The 19,438-nt window shown below is 57.2% G+C and overlaps 1 protein-coding gene across 2 annotated transcripts in view; it reads left to right on the top strand.

The window, feature by feature from the left end:
* ABLIM2 (actin binding LIM protein family member 2) overlaps nt 1–19,438 on the top strand; it is a 133,141-nt gene that overhangs the window by 77,743 nt on the left and 35,960 nt on the right. For both annotated transcript variants that reach the window (XM_059166089.1, XM_059166081.1), the window contains exons 10-15: nt 5,636–5,782; nt 8,084–8,116; nt 9,664–9,784; nt 11,825–11,923; nt 17,710–17,811; nt 18,268–18,321. In XM_059166089.1, coding sequence (XP_059022072.1) covers nt 5,636–5,782; nt 8,084–8,116; nt 9,664–9,784; nt 11,825–11,923; nt 17,710–17,811; nt 18,268–18,321 — 556 coding nt within the window. The remainder of the gene's footprint in view (nt 1–5,635; nt 5,783–8,083; nt 8,117–9,663; nt 9,785–11,824; nt 11,924–17,709; nt 17,812–18,267; nt 18,322–19,438) is intronic.

Below are 19,438 nucleotides of genomic sequence, written 5' to 3'. Positions count from 1 at the left end.
CCAAGTACTCTAGTCCTTGGGGGAACATGATTATTACGAGCCCCAAGGATGAATCACAGTGTGGCCCTTTGTGAACATGCCCTCAGAGGCTCAGAAAGGCGGTGTGAATTCATCAGACCAGCTGTGTGCCCTTGGGTGATGAGTGAACCTCTCTAAGCCTCTGAGGACTCATCTGTACCAAAGGAGACTCATAGTTCCTGCTGACTAGGGCCTGGGGGGGGAGCCCTGAGTTGCAGCTCTGGCCAGAGGTAGGACTTCGGGAATGCTCACTGCGATGATCAGTATGACATCTGTGCTCGTAGCTCAGCCACCATAGCAAATAAATCCCACAGAGCAGGTGGCTCCAACCTCAGAAACGCATTTCTCTCCCTGTCTAGGAGGCTGGGGCTGAGATTCAGGTAGGGGCAGAGCTGGCTGTCCTGAGGCCACCATCCTTGGCTTCTAGTCTTCTTCTGCTCCCTCACATGGTCATCCCTCTGTGTCTTTCTGTGTCCTAATCTCTTCTTCTAAGGTCACCAGTCAGATGGGATAGAGGTCCACCCTCATGACCTCCTTTTATCTTACTTACCTCTGTAAAGACCCCATCTCCAAACACGGTCCCACCTGAGGTCCCAGGGGTTAGGGCTTCAAGATATGGGTTTGGCAGGATGTAATTCAGCCCATGATGTCGTCAATGTCACGAAAGATCTTAATTATGATTCCTGTTACTTCGGTGAGACAAGGTCAGTGACACGCTTAGCGAAGGCAGGGGGTGCCTGGCTTCTGTGGCTGCCATGGCTGCAAGCACATGGTAACGGCTCTCTTGGTGTGAGCTCCTCTTTTAAACAATCCGTCATTTGTCAAGGACTGAGATACAGTCGGGACAGTGCGATGAGCAGCAATGCTGGGCCCTGTGGTCACGGCTCCTTGAAAGGCCCCGTGACCGTCTGCACTGGGGGTTACTGGTGCTCATTGGCCTGAGGCGGGCAGTCTCAGCTTGGATAAACTTCCGTTCGGCTGAGACGGGTGCCCTGGATTCCAGTTTTCAACAGGCCTCGAGCAAGTTAACTTCACCCAGTCCCCCAAATCTGAGCATGACACATGCTCATAACACAACAGAGAGGCTGTGAACACATGGGACCTCGGGATATACGCCACACTCCTCCTCCTCCCTCCCTGGGTCACTGCACCCACTTCTCAGATACCACTCAGAGACCGGCAGAAATTCATCTTCATCACAGCTGCAAGCCTTGGACCCCCCACCCAAGAGCGCCCATGTCCCGTTCCAACACATGGGCTCCAAGCACCATGGCCAGCACACAGCCTGGACACATCCGCCCTCCAGGGCACCAGGTCGGTCACAGGCCAGAGCATCCAGCCATCCTTGCCCCCAAATCAGGGTGTTGTGGGCACCCTGTCGGCACACGTCCCTGGAACTCCTTCACTGGGGAGTTGTGAGTCTGGGGAAGCAAGCCCTTCCTCTGTCTCAGGACTCTGCTCTGCATTGTTTTTAAGAATTTTATTTATTTGTCAGAGAAAGAGAACACATACAAGCTGGGGGAGCAGCAGGCAGAGGGAGAAGCAGACTCCTGCTGAGCAAGGAGCCCAATGTAGGACTCGATTCCAGGCCCCTGGGATCATGACCTGAGCTGAAGGCAGATGCTCAACCGTCTGAGCCACCCAGGTGTCAGTGCCCTGCTTTTTCTTTCGTCTCTCTGCTGGGATCTGTGTTTGGCCTACTGTGTGCCTGATACCGTGCTCAGTGCTGGGCCCTGAGGCGGGGGGCGGGGGGAGCCTGAGCCCTGCTGCAGCTTGGAAGGATGCCAGCTGCCCAGCAGCCCAGCTGTGCCGAAGATGGATACCGTGTGCTCTCCAACTGGCCAAGGTAGCCCTGATAATATTATGTGACACGCCCCTTAGGTCCCTTTGTGCTGTATTCTTTTTTAACCCAAATGAGGTCATGCTGTGTATTTTGTTGTAACCTTTCTTCAGTGCAGCAGTAAATCAGTAACAAAGGAAAGCAGAAAATCAGCATCATCACGTTACAATGTATTATTAGGGACAGTTGTAACTATACGGTCGTGGACAGCCATATGTTATTATTATTTATGATGCTGGATGGAGTATGGGAGAGAAAAAAGTGAAGAGAAGTCCCAGAAACATATACGCATCCTTCGGCCAATTAGAGAGCATGGCCCGTTGTCATGGCGACCGCCCAGAGGCCAGCTGTGGGAGGAAATGCATCTGTGTGTGTACTAGGCAGGACAGGTGCTGAGGACCCAGGAGCAGAGCCACCTGTCCAGGGTGGGAGGAGGCAGTATTGGTGCCCTCCAGCTGCCTCCCTGATCCATGCTGTTCGGGGATCAGTAGGGGCTAACCCAGGGTGGGGCTGGCCTCGCTGACCTGTGCAGAGTGGGGCTGACAGCCACGGGAGGGCAGATGCTCTGATCACAGCGGGGTCCAAGGCAGGGAAGGGTGTCCATCTGCACATAGACCTGTGAGTCCAGGCCTCGCCCGGCCCTCCATTCCAGCGTCAGCTTTAATTTGAGGTTCATGAAATCCAGTGGATAGATAAGATGTAGGTGGCATTCTCATCTTGTAAAATGGCCCAGAGAATCCACCTAATTTTGGCAAATGCCCCAAGGATTTTACTTGAATTTGGCAAGTATGCCCCAAGGACCCTGCCATGCCAGGGACAGAGCTAGGGAGAGGGGCCCCGTAATGAATCAGATCAAGTCTTCGATCCCCAGGAGCCACCAGTCCCTCGTTGGAGCCTGATGTGTCAACCAACATCAGCACTTTTACTTGAAGGAGACAAGACACTCAACCCAAATAATGGAGGGGGCAGGGCAGGTCCCTCAGAGAGAGCCACCTGGACTGAGTCTGGAAGAACCAGAGGGGGAGCAGGCACAGAGGCCTGGGAGAGAGCAGCAGGTGCCAAGCCCTTGGGCCCCATAAGAAGCTCATCTTGGTAGGCAGCATGGGCGGTGGAGTGAGCCCCCCAGGTAAGCAGGTGTACAAGGGCCCTTGAGGGACAACTCAAAAATTCTGATCAGGGTCCAGCCTGGCTACAAACGACAGGCTTAGGATTCGAACTCAGGTCTTCTGAGCCCTGCCCAGGTCTCCACGGGGAAGAGTCAGAGGTCTGAGACATCTGACATTCCATCTCTCAACCTACACCACAAATGGCAGCGTTCACCCCAAGAGCATCCACCAGCTCATGAGAGCCTTGGAGTTGGGTGGTCACGGAAGGCTTCTTAGGGGAGGTGGCCTGGGGCTACTGAACCCTGGCCTGCTGGGGGCACAGGAAGGAAAGACCTTGGGGGGAGCAGGCTGGGAACATCAACCTTGCATTTGGGGACCGTAGTGAGGGGTTGTGTCACCTACTTGGAGAGGCTGTCAGAAGATTTGAGCTGGCAGGCAATGTGCCGTAGCTGGGGCTCCAGAGGCTGGGGCCCGGCAGAGAGGATGGTGGGGAGCACAGCTCTGGAGTCCAAGAACCCAGGCCTCTTCCTACCCCACATCCCTGGCTGTGTGACTCTGGGTGAGTTACGTAACCTCTCTGGATCTGCTTTCTGCATCAGTGAAGGACGGTAAGTAGCTGCCCCCATCACTGGCTCTTCATGAGTATTTGGGGAGTAGATAATAAAAGGCTCAGGCCAGTACCGTCCCAGGGAGGAGCTCACAATGTTAGCAACCTCTGTTGATGATGTTTGTTTGGCACAAATGTGGGAAGAACGCCCTGGAGGCTCTGGCCGGGTCTAGATGTGAGCAGCTGAGGATCTGGACCAGAGCCACCTGGGCTGGAAAGGGACAGCTGGTTCCACCGCAGAGAAGAATGTGGGCCCATGCTGGCCCTGGACCCTGGTCACTGCAGGACATGGGTTGAGCAAAAGTTTCCCTCAGGGTTCAGGTAGAGCCGAATTGGTGGGGACAGCCGACATCCGGTAAGGCCAAGCTGACCTTAATCCTGATAGGGGGTCCTGGTGGGGAGGAGGTGACCACAGGTGTCTGCTCCAGGGTGGATGGGGACATTGGCACCCACGACAGGAACACGGGAACTGACACAGATGATAGTCCTGTTGTGACAGCTGAGGGGTGTGTGGGTGTGGTCCTGCCCAGCTCCAGGAACTGTTTCAGCCTGCCATGTGCCCCCGGCAGCCCCCTGGAGCAGGGAGGGGCAGCAGAGTGGGAGCAGAAGCCCAGAGCAGTGGGACAATGCTGGAGAAGGCCAGGTCAAAGGAGAGTGAGTGGTCTGGTGGCTGTTCCCTGAGCAAATGCAGTGGCTCTGTGTGCACCCTCCATGAGCGCCTGCCGGAGTCCAGGTGCAGTCCTAGCTCCACCAGAGGTCCTAGCCCAGCCAGCCTGACAAGTGTCAGTCACTCTGCTGCCATAGCTCAAGTGGAAATTGCTGAGTGCACGCATGTGTGTGCAACCTTGTGGGAGTGTGAATACCTGTGCTTGTGAGTGTGTAGCGGTTCGGGTGAGTGTGTTCATGAGTATAAATGTGTGTTATCGCATGGGAGTGTGTGTATGTACATGTGTAGGTGTGAGTTGGGGCCGAGAGCATGTGTGCCAGTGTGGGACTGTGTGTGTGTGTATGAGCAAGTGTGTGGACATGAGGGTGTGAACATGCACTGATGTGGGGACAGGAGCGTGTGTGAGCATCTGTGCTGGTGTGCAGTGGTGGGAGTGTGCATTGTGCCTGCACACGTGAGTGTGTGAGAGGGTATGGGCACTTACGACTTGTGTAAGCGTGTGTGCTGGTGTTCGGCAGTGGCAGTGAGAGGGTAGAGGTCTGTGAGTGCATATACCACCTCTGCCGTAGGCAGTCCTCTGTGTGCACGTGCAATATGTGTGCATAAGTGTGTACATGGTGTTTGCACATGCACATACACACACCTACTAGGTGTATATTTAAATGCATGCACACACGCACCTGTCTTATGTGCGTATATATCGTGTGTGCACGTGCATGAATGTGCATGTTTGCATGCACACATACATGTACTTGAAACTTTAAGTGCCTGCACATGCCTGTTTGCACACACGTGTTTTAGGTGTGCATGCATATGTGCATATGTGTTTATAGGCATGTTTTCACATGCTGTTTGCATATATTCACACATGGGTCTGTGTTTGCACACACACATGCATGTTATTCTTGTGGGTGTATATGTATGCATATGTATCCAAGAATTTGCATGTCCATATGCACGCGTGTGCATTCTCATCTGTGTGCGTGTGATTTGCATGTGCGTATAGATTGGTGTGTGCATACACAGGTGTGCATAGGTATATTTAGGCCATGGCTGAGTCTCGCTGTCTGCTGGGCTCTGTGCTGGGCAGGCAAGCGGCTCTACCTGTCTGCCCCTGGGGCTGTCCTATGCAACTGTTTGTGCCACTCTGGAGGGTGAGAGGCAGAGGATCAGAGAATAAACTTCTTTAGGACCGTGTAACCTTCCAAAGTGGGGTTGAAGGACCCAGGCCCACGGGACCATGAGGACCCCCTCACCGCTGCCTTTGTCCCTTCACCCCCATTGCACCGAGCCTGGCTCCTGGGCAGGGCCCCACTGTCCAAGCAGCCACTGGAGCACCTGCTGCCCTCTCTGGGCTGTGAGTCACAGCGTCTTCGCTCTCTCTCTCTCTTTCTCAGGCCAAGCTGGGCGATGAGATTCTTGACTACAGGGACCTGGCTGCTCTTCCTAAAAGCAAGGCCATCTATAACATCGACCGCCCCGACATGATCTCCTACTCACCATACATCAGCCATTCAGCAACAGGCAGGCAGAGCTGCCACGAGGTGCGGCCCCCATGGCAGGCGGCGTGCCCACGGCAGGGGTCGCGTCTGCTTCATCCCCTTCTGACCCTCGGCCTCCTGTCCCCTCTAATGGCCTGTGCCCATCCCCTATCGAGAGGCCCCAAGGGCTCCACCCCAACCCTGGCCGAGGGTCTGCTTGGGCAGGGGAGGAAGTAGGAGACACGCTGGTGTGAAGGAAAGCTGCCGCCCTCTGTGGCTGGCCTGCCTCCCACCTCGTGAATCCCATGCGCTGATTTGACGACCTGTGGGGACCACACACGACAGACTCCCTAGAGTCCCTCAGGCGCGTCCTTCTCTGGTGACTTGGTTCTCGTGGCCCTTCTCCATCTCACATGGAGTCCACTGTTGGTTTTCCCTACTCTTTGGTAGTGTTGAGACTGGAGTGTGGCCATGGATGCCTGGGCTAGGTGGGAATAACAATTTGCCAGCTGGTGGCCCAAACGTGTGCGCTGTCCACTTGTTGGGAGCCGGGCACAGGTGCTCTGGGCTGTGCAGCACAAGGGTGGGGCAGGAGGGTGACGAGGACCCCAGTTAGTTTGCTCAGTAGCTAGCAGGCACCCCTCCTGGCTGGCTTCTGCTGCAGGGACACCCGGGACCCTGAGGATCTGGGCAACAAGCCCCATTCAGAGGCAGGACAGGGAGGGATCCCAACCTGCCCCCACCTACCACGCATGCAAGCTGTGTGTGGGGCTTTATTCTCCAGTATCTGGTAAGCTCCAGTGGACAGCACTAGAAGTGGATCAGAAAGGTCCAGTGACTTGGCCAAGCTCCCCCAAATGATGAATGGCACAGCCGAGACCAATCCAGGCCTTTCTGCCCCAAAGACCACCTGCTGGCTATTTCCTTAGCTGCCCCTCGTGCTTCCTCTAAGACATGGGAGCCAAATCTAGAGGCTAGGGTTCAAGTTCCCGTCCAACCCCTTGGTGGCCCTGGGCCACCCCACCCTCCCCGGCTGGAGCCCGAGATTTCCTGTGCAGACTGGCTCATGGGGCCCCCAGCTGTTTGTAGGGCTGCTGTGAGTGCCATGGAGCCCTGTGGCCGGGGAGGGCCACACGTGCACGTGGGCGCAGGTGGCTGCTACCCTCAGTCCTGCTCCCACAGGTCCCAGAAGCGTCCACAAACAAACAAGCAGAGCACAACAGCACAGGGCACATGCCAGGTCTAAGCCACGGTCGCCAATGTTACACCCCTCCTGTGGTGCTGTGAGCTGGTGGGTCACACTGTGGCAGCTGAGCAGTGTCCCCACCATCCAGGTCACTGCTTACTCTGCTGGCCTACTCACTGTATGGACACTGGGCTTTCCTGTGTATCCGTGGCCCGTGGCCCCACACCGTAGGAGCGAGTGTCCCAAGTGCAGACGAGGGCACAGGCTCAGGGGACAGACATGGCCTAGGGCTATGCATCTCACCGAGGCGAGGTGGGACTTGGGCTGGGCTACCCAGCCCTGGTCACTGTGGCCTCCCGGCCAGCTTCTGCCGTTCCCCGGGGGTGTCAGAGTCCCCTCACTCCCCTATCTCAGGGCCCTGGGCCTCTCCCCTCTCCAGGCCCTGCCACACCCTGGCGGGAAGCCGGCATAATGGAGATCTCTAAGGGGGCCCATCTGTGGGTAAATGATGGGGTGGGGACAGGAAAGCCCCAGAAGGAGGGTCAGGCACTGAGCTGAGCAGACACTGGCCTCAGGGCTGGAGGGCCCTGTCTCTCTGGGATGGCGGCCTTCTGGTGGCAGGTGGCCACCAGAGCAGGGGTCCAGCGGGAAAAAGAACAGCAGGCTGGAGGCTTGGGAAACTGCCTTCACCTCTCTGAGCCTCAGTCTCGCCTTCTGTGAAATGGGAAGATTGGGGACACTTTCCCTTTCCATTCTGCAGAGAGCAGGAACCCTAAACCCTGAGGTCCTAACAGCCCCTCCTTTTTCTGGGCCCCTCATCTCTCCTGTCTGGAGAAAACCAAGGTGCTGGGCCCAGATGTTGTTGTCACCACATGCCCTGAACTGATGATTTTCCTTTTGGAAAATACATCCTCACGGGAGAGCAGTAGGCATCAGGGAGGGCCAGTGTGGAGGGACACTCCAGGCTTGGCCCAAACAAGTGTCCTGGGGACCCCTTTTTTGGAGGGCCATTGACCATATTTATCTTAAAAGAAGGTTCTGGAATCCTGCATCATGTCTTATGGTGGGGTTCATTTCCTGTCTGGAGGAGGGTCTGGGTGTGAGGGTGTGAGGGTGTGTGTGTACCCCTCCACCCCCATAAGCGACCTAACAGGCCATTCTGCATGTTGTGTCCCCAGTCCCCACAGGTACTCTCGCCAACGCTGACGGAGGTAACTGCCTGTCCCTGGCCAATGCCCCCTCTTGCTCATGGCACTGCCACCGGGGTTATAAACATAACCACCCACGGCAACGCTGAGAGGGCCTCTGTGGCTCTCAACCATGGGGTCTGGGGCCAGGGTCCTCGGTAGCCTGAAACGCCATCCTGGGTGTCGGTTATTTTTATAATCATGTCTCATCTGCATGCTTCCATGGTGCACTGTCGGTCCTGCAGTGGCTGACACTTGGGATGTGGCTCCCTGAGGTCTGGCTCATGGCTTCCTGGAGATAAAAGGCCCAGGAGCCCGGGTGAGCTTGGGCCCGCTCACGCTCCTCTGGGCGGGACATACTGGGCTCCCGGGTCCTCGCAGACAAATATTCCAAGAACATTTCTCTATCCAATAGCATTTCTGGTCCACAGCCCTGTCTGCCTATTTCTCAGAGCCACTCAGGGGTCTGGACAGGTGCCAATCAGACTCCAGTCTGCATGGGCATCGAACTCTCAGATCCAGGAATACACCACCCATACCGCACAAGTGGCCATCCATGCCGAGCTTCAAAAACCACATGTGGCCGGCCAGCCCCATGGACAGGCTAAGCAAGGAGATGGGATGCCTGTGGGATGGCAGCTGGTCAGCATGGAGAGAGCGCCCATTGCCGTGGGTGGGACAGGCCAGGCGGGCTCAGGGGGAAGCCAGGGGACAGCTGGCAGGTGAGATCCCAGTGCGGGAGCTGGTCTGGCCAGGTGTAGAGGTGGGGGCATGGGTAGGTGTTAGGGCAGTGGCTCAGCTAGTTCTGCTGAAGGACATGCTTTTGGAGGCAGAAAGTCAGCTCAGAAAGCGTGAGGGCCATGAGCTCCAGACCAGACACTCCCCTCTCCTGGGCTTACCTTCATGCTGGCCTCAGCTTACCCCACGGCAGGCTGCTGGGCTGGGCCATTCCAGGACTCTGGCTAGTGGTCCGGGCTGTGGCGGGCCAGCAGCCTGCCCTCCCCCGAACCATGGTGTCATGCCATCTCACGCCACCTGCAGCCTGCTCTGACTGTTCCAAACCATTGTTCATCCCATTTGACTGGAGTCTCGTGGGCCAGTGCTTGTGGATCTGACTCAACTGGCCTTCAAGCCTGGGAGGGGTGTCTTCTACGTCCCATATCTGGGAGCCCCCTTGTGCAGGAGTTGGGGGGAGAATGCAGAATCTCATGATTCTCGAGGATCTCAAAAGGTCCTGCTTGTAAGGAGCCTGGGTGGCCAGAAGGATGGGGCAGGAGGGGTGTAGGGGGAACCCTCTTTAGGAGCCCAGCCATAGGGAGGGCTGATGGAGACTCTGCCCTCTGGGATCTGGGGGTTCTGGAGCCATGCTCAGGCCACGGGGAGTATTGGCACAGGAACCAGCCCCTACCTGGCTCATCCCAGGGTGCCCTGGCAGGTGCAAACGGTGTCATCCTGGGGCCACGCTGAGTCAGCCTCTCCAGTCCAGAGGGCCAACACCAGGAGGAGGGTGAATGCGTGGGGGCGGGCAGTGCCCACAGCTCCGCTGTTCACCAGGCTGCCTTTCCTCCCAGGGGGATCAGGATGACCGCTCTTACAAGCAGTGCCGGACCTCCAGCCCGAGCTCCACCGGGTCCGTCAGCCTCGGGCGCTACACCCCAACCTCACGGTCCCCCCAGCACTACAGCCGTCCAGGTACCCAGCCCCCGTGGCTTCTCTGACCCCCAGATCAAGCTGTATTTCTTATTGCTTTCCCTCTTCTGACTCTGTCTCTTCCTTTACACAACCGGAAAGATGATGGGCCGGGTGTGGGATGGCCAGCAGGTGATGGGAAAAACTGACCAGGTCACGTGTCTGGGGAGGTTGGCCCCCCGTGTTTGGAGGGGAAGGAAGGACTGCTGTGCAGGCAGCTGGTTACCTGGGTGAAACACACAGGCAGCACTGAGCATTTAAAATCTAGCAAGGGATGCCAGGGAGCTAAAGGGGCATAAATATGGGCGACCAGAGGTCCATTAGTGCCGAGCTCACGTGGGGCTGGGGGGGTTGAACTGTGTGGGCAGTGTCAATGGCCAAAACCAGTTAGAATATCTATTGACACCCTTCACCTATGGCTGGGTTGGTGGCCCCGAAGACCGGCAGCCGTCCCCATGGGAATGTGGGTGAGGGCTCACTGCCCCCCTCCTGGCAAGAGGACACCCAGGGCAGGGCGCTCTCCTTCTCTGGTCTGCTGCCTCCCCTGCCTAGTGCCCAGCTGTGTATCGCTCGCCCTTAGCTCTGAAAACTCACCATTGGCCTCAGTATGTCCAAGGCCCAGGGACACTCCACGTGCACACTGCCTTTGTGAGGGATTTTTCCAAGCTGCTTCCTCCATGGCCAGCTGCTGCATGACTCCATGTCCACATCCACGGGCTACAGCTCTAATTTTCACAGCCTTTGTGGAAAAATCAACTCATTCATTTGCAAAGTTATTTTTGTCAACTCCCTGCAATGTTCTTGGAACATCCTGCTCAATAAGTGGAGAATGGTCGGATCAGTATGCGAGTGTGGGAGCCAGGGGGTGTGCAAGCGTGTGTGCAAGTGTGTGAAGGGCGTGTGTGTCAGCCAGGGCGTGTGCAAGCATGTGTGTGAGTGTGTGAGGCAGGGGATGTGCAAGTGTGCGTGTGAGCAGGGGTGCGTGTCAGCCAAGGGTGTGCAAGTGTGGGTGTGTGAATGTGTGTGTGTGAGTCAGGGGGTGTGCAAGCATATGAGCCAGGGGTGTACAAGTATGTGTGCAGGTGTGTGAGTCAGGGGTGTGTGAATGTGTGTGAGTGAGCCAGTGAATGTGTAAGCCGGGAGGCATGTTAGTGTGAGTGTGTATGTGTGAGTGAGCCAGTTAGTTAGTAACTAGCCAGTTAGTCACCACAGGGTTGTGAGTGTGTGTGAGTATGTGAGTGAGCCAGGGGGTATACAAGTGTGTGTGTGAGGGAGCCAGGGGTGTGCGAAGTGTGTGAGTAAGCCAGGGAGTGTGTGAGTGAGTGTGTGAGAGAGTGAATGAGTGAGCGAGTGAACGAATGTGTGAGTGAAGGAGTGAGCAAGTGTGTGAGTGAGTGAATGAGTGAATAAGTGAGGGAGTGTGTAAGTGAGCAAGTGAGTGGGTGAGCGAGTGTGTGAATGAGTGTGTGAGTGAATGAGTGAGCAGGTGTGAGAGTGAACGAATGGATGAATGACTGACGAGCAAGCAGGCAAGCAGGTGAGTGAGGGCTGAAGGGTGGCCCACCTCCCCAGGCGTCCTCTCCGAGGGCTCTACTCCCGATCCCCCATCCCCAAACCCCAACCCCCGACCCCTGGCTCAGCTGGGCTTGTTGGCTATGCGTGGCCAGGTGCGGCCTCCAGGGAGCTGAGATGTGGGTCTCGGCAGGACAAGGCCTGGTGCCTGTCAGGTGCACGCCCACCCCGCTCTAGCCAGCTGCTGTCAGCTGTCTCAGAGGCCAAGGAGCCCCCAAGTGGAGGGACAGGCCGGGGCTCAGGGCCAGGGCTGCCACCCTGTCCCTCAGGTGGCTGGGCTTCCTTGCTCAGAACCAGAGCAGACTGGTCTAAAGCGTATCTGCTGAGCCCCCCTTGGCTGCCTCAAAAAGGTGTCCCTTCCTCGGGAGAGGAAGCGCAAATGTTCCTAGTGGAGTGGGGCCTAGGAATATTTGGTGGCTGTGCGGCCAGTGGGCCTGGGGTGGACTCTGACTTGCTCTCTGTCGCCCGCAGCTGGTACTGTGAGTGTTGGTACCAGTAGCTGCCTGTCCCTGTCCCAACACCCAAGCCCTACATCCGTGTTCAGACATCATTACATCCCCTACTTCCGAGGTAAGGTGTGCAGTGCCCGGGCTGCGGGCACGCGCAGGGCGTCCAGCCACGCGTCTGTGTCTTGCTGTCCTGTGTCCGCCGCATGGCTTCCCCGAGCCCTGTGTCTCTGCCCGTGCTCCCTGCTGTGTGTCTCGTGGGTCCAGCCCCGTTTCTGTCACTGTGTCAGTGTTCCTGGGACAAGGACATAGGAAGCTTGCTGTGGGAAGGAGTGAGTAGTGAGGAGCTGAGTGAAAGCCATGGGGCAGGAGGCTAGGATCTCCCCCGTGCTTGGCCTGGGGCCTCTTTTCTGAAACCTTCCCCCGTGACCCCCTCTGATTTCCCACATTGTCTCCTCGGGGCACAGGGACTGCTCGCAGCCATTATCAGGGGCTAAAACAGAGCAGGCTGTGACTTGTCTGTGGCCTCGGGGCTCACGGTGGCTGGGGTCAGAGGCACACCCTGCACAGGCTCCAGCTCCTGCCCCTTCCCAGGCCGTGGACCCACCTGCCGTCCACATCCCTGCACAGACATCATAGGCCAATCACACCAGGAAAATGGCCATGCTCATTTCCCATATGTTACGGACTGCTTGTGTCCCCAGAATCTGTACGTTAAAGCCCTAACTGGGGTTACATTTGGAGATGGGGGTCTCTCGGAGGCCATCAGGGCCACATGAAGTCACTAAGGTGAGGCCCTGACCCCATAAGATCAGTGGCCTTACAAGAAGAAGAACAGACCCGGGAAGAGCTCTCGCCCTCTGCGTGTGCTCAGAGGAAGGGCCTCACGGTCATGTGAGGACAGGGTGGCCGTCTACCAGCCAGGAGCAGTGCTCCCAATGGAAACCAAGCCCTGCCCCACTTTGGTCTGAGACTTGCAGCCTCCAGAACAGTAAGAAATACGTGTCTGGCATGTTGCTAGGCAGCATGAGATACCACAGAAAGATGCTCTGGCGTTAGAGGAAGCCACAGTGATGTTCTCACTGATGTCCCCAGAGAGCCGCTGAGACCCATTCTGTACAGATGCTGAGTGGGACATGTCCCTCCCGGTGGGACATATCCCTGCCGATGGGGCCAGGAGGCTAGCCGAGTTCAGCTGGCTCGTGCTCACATCTGACGGTCTTAGATGGGGCTCTTGGCACCTGTGCCTTCCCTTCTGTACATCACTGCCACCTGCTTTGCATGTCCCCCCCACCCTCGGTCTACGGAGAGCTGAGCCCCCGAGCATTGGGACCCGACAGCTCACAGTCTGAGTCTTCTGGACATATCATCTCTCTCGAGAAGCAGCGAAGCCCGACATGGTGCATCCTGTGAGTGGACACAGCCAGCAGGGCCTTGAGACGCGTGTCTGGATGGCCTGTGTGTGTCCTGTGAACAGAATGCACAGTCCCTGCAAACCAGGGGGAATTTGGCTAATGGCCAGGTCATGGCAGGTCACGAAGGAGATGCCTCTTCTCCCTTCACTAACTGGTCCGCGGGCCCCTGGACACCCACCCGCCATGGCCCTGCTTTGGATGGGGCTGTCCTGCTGGGGGATCTGGAAGAGGAGTGGCCCAGAAGTGAGGCCCAGCCTTGGGGTACTTACAGGAAGTACCCCAAGTACATGAGCTGGCTGGACTGCATGGGGACCCGTTCTGGCCGAGACGAGTCCAGGCTGGGTCTGGGGCCAGAGCAGACATTGCGACCTTGTCCTCCGTTGTTCCCTTCTGACCCTCTACCCTCAAGTTCTCCAGGGTGAGGAATGCCAGCATGTGCCCTCAGCCAAAGGCAGGCCCTGGGATGGTGTCTCAAACCTACAGCCAGCCCGCTCCAGGCACATCAGCGGGAGCAGCGCCCCTTCCTCACCCTGTGAGGGAGGGCTGGGGAGGAGCACAGGGAGAGAGAGCCGTGTTGCCATTGGGCCTCTCCTGATGGCATCCTTCACATCTTTAGTTCCTCCAGGTGGATATTATTCTCTGAATGCTGCTGTGGGGGGAGGGTTCCCCAAGGAGAGGCTTGCCCTCACCCCAGCCCTCACCTGCCTGACCCAGCTAATTGCTGACAGGGGCCCCTTGCTTTCCTCCTCTCTCCTCAATGGACCCCCACCCCAGACACACCTTCCTCCCACCATGTCTCAGTGCCCAAGCCCCCCCCACCACCAAGACAGGCAGCCTCTGTGTTGGTGGCAGTCATTTGCACTTTAGTATGAATTACAGACCTGAGGATGTTTCCTGAGGCAGCGTAAGGTTTAAGCCTGGCCTCTCACCTGTTAAGGAGCAGGCAGATATGGAGGGTCAAGGGGAGATGGTGTTGCCGGGACCCCTTCGCTGGGCAGGTGCCGCTTACTGACCAGCGACCTCCTTCCGCCATGGTGGGAGGCGACAGGACCAGAGGGATAGGGCTGCCGGGGCAGAGCCTCAGGTCAGGGCCAGCTTCCCACCCACTCGTGGTGCCCCAGAGGCAGCTCTTTATCTGGCCCTAGTCCCGGGGCCATGCACTATACTGGGTGGTTGTGGTCAAGGCTCAGACAGCCCGCAGAGAGGCGCTGCACACGTGAGAACCCACGCAGGGCTCACTCATCATCCTTAACATGCCCTTGTATGTGGACCGGAGCTGGCTTTGCTTTTGGCCTCTTTGAGAGGACTTGGCAGGAGCCGACCCAAGGCAAAGCTGGGATGATTGAAGAGCAGAATGAGTAATGGGACACTGGACTGTCACCCAGCCAGCGAGATGAGGGCGCACAAGTCCACGCTGACATAGATAAGTGAGCAAATGAATAAATGAAGGAGAAGGGACAAATGTCCCAAGCAAGAGAGCTCCCAGTGACTTATGGGGATGTGCCACTCTCAAGGAAGGCCCCCCCCAAGTGCCCAGGTGTGTGCGGGTCATGGTGACCTCCCCACTAAGGGCACGGCCTGGGAATGCTGGGAGGGTGACGGGGCTGGGAAGACTGGCAAAGCCCACCTCGGCCAGGGGGTCAGGATCACCATTGCAGTGACCAGTCATGTCTATGGCAGGTGCCCTTGATCTGATGGGATGGGCGGGCACTGTGCCCCCGGGGTCTTCCTCCTGAGAACCCACGATCCCCCACTGATCACGAGAAATAACCAGACCAGTCCTCACAGAGGGATGCCACGTGGAACACCTGCCAGGACTCCTCACGAAAATCATCGCAAATCAGGGACGTCTGAGAAATTGTTGTGGCCCAGAGGAGCTTGGGGAGATGGGACGGCCGCATGTCATGTGATGTCCCGGACAGGATCCTGGGACAGGGAGGGGACGTGAAGCCTGAATGAAGGGTGGCCTTCAGCCAACACCAAGGCAGTAACGCCCACAGTGACGTGAGCTGTTACCCCGTGGAGAGACAGGCAGCAGTGGCTGCTCCAACGGCCTGGAACCCCTGCAGCGTAGACCACTTGCTTCCACTGTGTGGAAGCCACCTGAGCTGCTCCAGAGGCCATGAGAGCCTGGTCCGCAGAGTCCTCTCTTTAAAGTCCAGCTGGGCCCTCCTTGGGTTTCCCTGCATCCGTGGCCACATCTGTGGCCTGGGGTTTTACTGCTGAGGCCCAGGAAGGAAACTGCCCACCCGGGGACCTGGCCCTGGGCACCCCCCTCCCACCCCAGCCCTGTGCCTCCTTCAGAAGGGACCTAGGGAGCCGTAAGTGCTGCGGGGATGCTGTAGGCATTTCTGTGAGCTTCTGGGAGCTGATGTGGGCAAAGCACTGTGGGGCAGGGGCTTGATGTTAGCTGTGTGTTTTATTACGATGAGGTAACCCAGTGAGTCCAGACAGGGGACGTGGCCAGCAGAGGCCTGGATTTCCTAGGGAGGCTTTGCACTGGGCCATGGCCCCAGAAGGGTTGTGACAAGTGGGGGGCATTGCAAAGGGGATTCTTGTGGGGGTGAGGAGGGAAGCTGGGAGGAAGGGATGCCGGGAGAGATGTCTCAGCCTAGGACCATGCCCGGCAGACTTTGGTGATCTCTGTACCCCTGGGTGGCAGGTATGGGTGGGTGTCATGGGCCACTGCTTCTGGGTCTGTGTCCCCAGCTGCCCCTGGGTCTCAGGCCCCATGAGGACCTGCACTGGGGGCACTCCCCCACACAGAGACTGATGCTTGGGCTGTAGGAGGACACAGCACTCTAGGCTTGGGGATTGGGGGGCCAGGAGTCCAGCCATGTATCCCATCGTCTGCAGCCATGTGGGTGGGAGCTGGGTGCATGAGGGCATGTGACTTCTAGGCAGAAGGAAGTGAGCCATTCGAAGCCTCCTGGATTCACCAGGCCGTGTCTGGGGCACACCCGGCTTTGCACCGACCCCCAGAGTGGGCATCCTCGGCTGTCTCAGAGACTGTGCAAGGAGATTGTTTAAACTTCTGCCGTGTTTCTCCACCCTTGAGCGTGGATACCGTGCAAGCCACCATTGCCAGAAACAATCCGTGATCTGCGGTTCCATTCATGTGCACATGGGGACGGTTTCCTTCAGGGGCTCAGACATGGCCTGAAGGCTCCTGCCCCTCAGGGAACTGCAGGAAGGAGCCTGGACCAGTGTGGGGCCCTGGAAGGGTTGACCCTGCAGGGAGGCCATGGCTCAGAGGAAGGCAGGGTTCACGTGGCGATGCAGGGCTGGGAGTTCCATCAGCACTCACGGGCGGAATTGGCCCCTAGCGCAGGAGGATGGATGTTCTGAGCTGTGGTCAACAGCCCTGTTTGTGGTCTCAGCCCAATTTGGACTGCGGATGGGGCTTGCTCGGGCTGGGTGCCCTTTTCTGCCCCTACGTGCCCTCCCGGGTTCCCGGTGCACCCGACGCAAGCAAGAGTGCGCTCTGAGCACATGTCTAGACCCAAGGGAGGGCTGTTTCCTTGCTGGGTCAGTTCAGGGCCCTGCCGCTTGGAACAGCTGCAGCTCGCAGGGACTCCTTCCAAGCCAGGAGGACCCCCCCCCCTTTGCCAGACTATGATCCAAGGTAGCAGAGGGTTTCCTGAGGCTGAGGGGAGAGGAAACGAGGCGTGCCTCAGGAGTGTCTTGCTAAAATGAATCGTAAACCTCACCATCCAAAGTGTTTGATGCCCATCGCATTCTGTCTATCATGTCGTTCCTTAAATAGGTATGTGTAGGGCATGGGGCGGGAAGGTCACCTGGGAGACTACTAAATTTGTGACTTGATAATCCAACCTTGTTCAGAAACAGGAATTACAAATCCAGATGGGATGAGAAATTGGAGCCAGAATCGGAGAATTCCTTTCATTGAATTTGCCAAAAGTAGAAAGCTACTATTTAGGAGCCTAGCAGCTAATGAATACCAACTTGCTCTTATTCTCTAGCTGGTAAAATTTTAGTCAGTAGCCCTTAGGGACTGATTTTGTAAACCTATTCTGAATGACTGATTTGCAGATCCTCAAGAAAGTGGCATCTTTTTTACGCAAGGATACGGAGGGAGGGGAGCTTTCGTTTTTGGTGAATTTGCCATTTGCTGGATTCAAGCTCTGGTCGGGGCTCAACAGCAAACCAGCTGTGCACCCCGAGGAGAGTGGGGGTCAGCCCAGAGCCCAGCCCACCTTCCCGTGAACTGGCAACCACAGGACCTTTGCTCTTGGAGCCACTAGTGCTTGCAAATTGGGCCATTTGAAAGGGTCCACTCGAGGTTGGATTAACAAGCCTTGGGGTCCAGTCTGGAAGTGTTGACAGGGGGCCGCTCCCTTCCCTGGGTAGAGCGTCTGTGGGGCTCCACCAGTCAGGGGAGACGGGCTTCCTGGGAACCAGCATTCCTACTTGACCTACTTTCCTCTGCCTTCCCCTTCCTCCCTTCCGCCTGTCTTTGCTCTTCCGTCTGGAGGCAGTGAAAGTGGTCGGAGCACCCCCAGCCTCTCGGTGCTCTCAGACAGCAAGCCTCCCCCCTGCACCTACCAGCAGGCGCCTCGCCATTTCCACGTCCCAGGTAGGAACCCAGGACGCGTCGTTGGGTTTGCCACGCAGAGCCCCCGATTGTACGGAATTGCTATGACTCCCGAGCCTCTCGACCACCCCCTCCCCCAGTTCTGAGGGTTTGCACGTCCCCGTAGTCCCCCTCCTGGTGTGCGTTGGAGTTTCCCCTAAAGCCACACAAACACCAGGGAGCCCCTTTGGCCCTCCTGGGAATGTGCTGGAGAGAAGGCTCTGTCTGACCGGCTGCCCACTCTCAGCGGCCTCCCTCCCCGCTCCCCTTGAATTAGGTTCTGGCTTCGGGCTGGGCCTGGGGAATGCTTGGTCTGAGGCGTGGGTCCCAGGAGTCAGTCCCTGTGAGCCTCTCTGGCCGTGTGGAATCTGGTGGCTGATGGCTGCTTTGGAGAAGCAGCGGAATGGAAACCAGTGTGCTCGCTCACCCCGCTCTTCTTTTCTCTCTCTTCTTTCCCAGACACGGGCGTAAAAGATAACATCTATAGGAAACCCCCTATCTACAAACAGCATGGTACAGTCGGATTTCCTCTGCTGCCGTGTGTTCCCTGCATGCCTGTTGCCACCCCCTTTGCTTCTGGATGCTTCCTTTTGCTGTGTTCTGAGCGGGGATGGGGAGGCACCGCGGGTAGCCTGAGTAAGAAGGATAGGTTGGCAAGAGGCTCCCAGAAGCCTCTGCGTCAGAGCCCGCAGAGGGCAACTCTGAGTCTAGACCGTTCCATGTGCTCTAAAGCCGAGGCGAGCCCATGTCCGCGGGCTTGGGTTGGGAGTTCCTCAGCGACAGCGGGTTCCCAGGGTTTCCGTAATGCCCCTTGGAGGGAGGCAGTCAGGCTGACATCAACCGAGGTGCTCGGGGACAAGGCTTCCTGGACCCCAATGCAACCCAGCCAGGGTTTTGGAAAACAGAACAAACTAGGTGTAGTCATTCGGTCCTGGGTTTTAGGACTTTCTGAGGAGGGAGTGAATAGCGAGCCAGTAGTCAGGGAGTCTGTCGCATCAGCGAGTATGGGCTGGGCAGGTCTGGCAGGGAGGGGATTTTTTAGACCCTGGTTTGCCTCTCCAAGGTGACTGCCCACCTCCGCTCCACCATATCGGCCTGGGACAGGGGCTTGGGCAGCAGGTGGCTGGAACCGCGGAGCAGGAGCCAGAAGGCTCCGGGTCTCCCTCTGTTTCTTGATGGAATTTCTGGGTGATTTGGGGCATGGGGCTTCACCATCCTGAGCCTCTGTTTCCTTTTCTGCGAAATGGGACTGACCCATCTACCCTGTCCTCTTCACAGGCTGGTTATGGACCAAATGAAATAATGAACGTGGAAATAGGCTCTAATCTGTGAAGTGCTGTGCATATGATGGGGGGAGGGGAAGAGGGATTCCCGTATTTAAAGTTCTTGTCTGGAGGCACCCACAGAAAACAGCCACGTCCCCCATCCACAACCGCAGCACTGTTAACGTGCAATCCTATAAAAGCATGCTTTCTGTGACTTACTGATCCATCGGTGGTCTGATTATACAAACAGGATTTCTGGTTTTCCCTTGAGGGCAGTAGGCCCTATGCCTTATGCATTTCTTCCTCGTCCTAGGAAAGAAAGGAATGAATTAAACTCTTGGATTCCCAGAAAGCAGTGACCTTTA

Source organism: Mustela lutreola, chromosome 1 (genome assembly GCF_030435805.1).
Source record: "Mustela lutreola isolate mMusLut2 chromosome 1, mMusLut2.pri, whole genome shotgun sequence".
Classification (NCBI taxonomy): Eukaryota; Metazoa; Chordata; class Mammalia; order Carnivora; family Mustelidae; genus Mustela; species Mustela lutreola.
The sequence above is the reverse complement of the archived record's forward strand: the minus strand, read 5'-3'. Positions and strand labels throughout refer to the sequence as shown.